Source organism: Acanthisitta chloris, unplaced genomic scaffold, assembly GCF_000695815.1.
Source record: "Acanthisitta chloris isolate BGI_N310 unplaced genomic scaffold, ASM69581v1 scaffold14440, whole genome shotgun sequence".
NCBI classification, from domain to species: Eukaryota; Metazoa; Chordata; class Aves; order Passeriformes; family Acanthisittidae; genus Acanthisitta; species Acanthisitta chloris.
The window spans coordinates 1-2,714 of NW_008652304.1; the positions used below are offsets into that span (position 1 = coordinate 1).

Consider the following 2,714-nt stretch of genomic DNA (forward strand, 5'->3'; position numbering starts at 1 on the left):
AGATCTTTCCAAAGGGATCCCGGGGATGTCCCCAAGGTACAGACCCACCCGAGGGGATCCCGGGGGTGTTCCCACGGTACAGACCCTTCTAAAAGGATCCCGGGGGTGTTCCCCGCGGTACAGATCTTTCCAAAGGGATCCCGGAGGTGTTACCCCCGGTACAGACCCACCCGAGGGGATCCCCGAGGTGTTACCCCCGGTATACACCCACCCGAGGGGATCCCCGGGGTGTTCCCACGGTGCAGACCCTTCTAAAAGGATCCCGGGGTGTTCCCCGCGGTACAGATCTTTCCAAAGGGATCCCGGGGATGCCCCCGTGGCACAGACCCACCCAAGGTGCTGTTGGGGGTCCTGGAACTGCTCCCACGGCTCAAAACCTCTCAAGGGGATCCCGAGGGGATCCCGGGGGTGCTCCCGTGGCACAGACCTTCCCGAGGTGCTGTCGGAGGTCCTGGGGGTGCCCCACGGCACAGATCCTCCCGAGGGGTTGTCGGGGGTCCCTGGGGTGTCCCCGCAGCACAAACACTCCCGAGGGGGTGTCCCTAGCGCGGGGGGAGGCACGGCAGTGTTGGAAGAGCATTTAGCAAGGGTATTATTGTAAGTAATTACTGGAGAACAAGATGTGGAGGCTGCCGGGAGCCTCTGCGAGAGGGTTCTCTGTGAAATCCCACTGAATAACGCGGCGATGGGAAGGTTCTCCAGGCGCAGTGCCAGGCGCGACCGTGCGGCTCCAGCACTGCGATCAATTGTGTTTGGAAACACCCAACGAACCTTCGTGCAGGAGCTGTCCCCAGACCTCCAACGGCAGCGTTAATGAGGTGGTTTTTATTCCCCTTCCTGGTAAAAGCAGCACTGATCCTGCAGATGGACACTCAGGAATGCTGTTTGCACAAGTCAGTAACATCTCCAGTTCATTGGCTTTTATTCATGTGCAAAAAAAGTGGAGAAGATGAATTTTGGCTGTTTTGCAGCATGATGTCATCTTTGGCCAGCAGAAAAAGCAGTGGTAGGAGAAGCACCACTTGTAAATGGTACCAAGTCCCCATAAAAAAAGCAGTGGTAGGAGCAGCAGCACTTGTAAATGGTACCAAGTCCCCATATTCATATGTCAGTGTAGTTTATTCTTTAAATAATCTCCTTTTTAAAGGCTGAAGAATTTGAGGTTTGTGCAAACACACTGAGAACTTTTTGAAGGGCAAACCCAAGTTTGCTTTAACCTTTTTGTATCCCTGGTGAAACTAGCTGTGGGAAAAAATAATTTCAAAGAGGAACCTGTAAGAGTCTGAACACTAGAAAAGGGATTAGAACAGATTTCCCAAAGTTTCCATAGTGTTATTCCATAGTGACAAGTATTGTGCCAAATTCAGCTTCAAGGCATTCTCCAAAATCATGACTCTGATGTCACACCAGTGCAGAGAAGTTGATTTAATACTGTTTGATCGAAGACTGGCAGGCACAGAAGTGAAGAACTGCCCAGGAAGAAAACCAAAAGATGCCAAAGGAAAGATAAATCAGACTTCATTTGGCTACTCTCCTCTTGGGTGACTTGTTGGCTGCATTTCATTTTTCACCTAGGCTGTATGGTCCAGAGTGTTTGAAATGCTGCTTAGGAAATGGCCTAACCTGGTTCTGCTCCCTTCCCCAGACAGGATAATCTCATTAATCTCATAATGGAGAGTTTTGAGAGCTCAGTTTTGAGCACGCACTGTTTTGGCTGGACATGTCTGAACCAGTGTTCACCCTTTCATGGGTGCATGTAAATGTATCTGCTCCTTCCCAGCAGGGTTTGCTGCTCTGGCCTACTGCTGGTACTGTTTCTGGGAAATTTTGCAGCCCTTCTGAGATCTCTTCTGTACAGGCTCGTGCAGGTCTCCTGTCCACAAGGTTTTGTTGTTCTGAGCTGCACTGAAGCAGCTTTAGCTGTTGCCAAGGCAGAGGTTCACTGCAGGCTGGGCAGTGTGCATGTGGAGGGAAGGAAATCACTTCATATGGCACACAGCAGGTTGTCCTGTGGAATGGAACACAGTGTCTCAGAGAATCTTGTCTTCACGGTGTGATCCTCAGGGATGTCCTGTGCTGAGCCAAGAGTTGGACTCGATGATCCTCATGGGTCCTTTCCAGCTCTGAGAATTCTGTGCTCCAGGCAATCACTCAGTGCAATAAACTGCATTCCCACTTTTTATATCCCTTTCTAGGAGACACAAACAAAGAACCATCAGGAGCAGCAAACAATCCCACCATGCAGCCCAACTGCAGCCACTTCCACAGCATCCACGGGAGCGGTGAGGACTCTCTCTCCTCTCCGAGCACCCACGGAACGACGCTGCCAGGGGACAGCTCCTGCCACCATGGCACGGATGTGCACATCCAGCTGAGCCCTGCTGTGGGAGAAACCATGGAGAACACAAGCTCCAGAGCCTCCAGGAGCTCCCAGAGCCGCTCCCACGGACACAGCCACGCGGAGGCAGCAGGGCCAGATGATCCCACTCCAGACTCAGAGGAGCACGGCGGCAGCTCCCTGTCAGAGCTCAGATACCTCCTGCACTGGCTGCACAAAAGTCTGCCCTATGTCCTGATCCTCTGTGTCAAACTCATCATGCAGCATATCGTTGGTACAGTATAACCACCTCTCCCCCCCAAGAGAGGCACTAATAGCCATGCCTGGAATATAATGCAATTGACTTTTAGCTTTATTTTGATTTGCTTTTTTCAGC

The 2,714-nt window shown here is 51.8% G+C and overlaps 1 protein-coding gene across 1 annotated transcript in view; it reads left to right on the forward strand.

The window, feature by feature from the left end:
- The first annotated feature begins 2,239 nt into the window (after positions 1–2,239).
- The window catches only part of RNFT1 (ring finger protein, transmembrane 1), a 5,529-nt gene continuing 5,054 nt past the window's right edge, over positions 2,240–2,714 (forward strand). The window contains exon 1 of the mRNA XM_009076859.1: positions 2,240–2,612. Within this exon, the coding sequence (XP_009075107.1) occupies positions 2,240–2,612 (373 nt within the window). The remainder of the gene's footprint in view (positions 2,613–2,714) is intronic.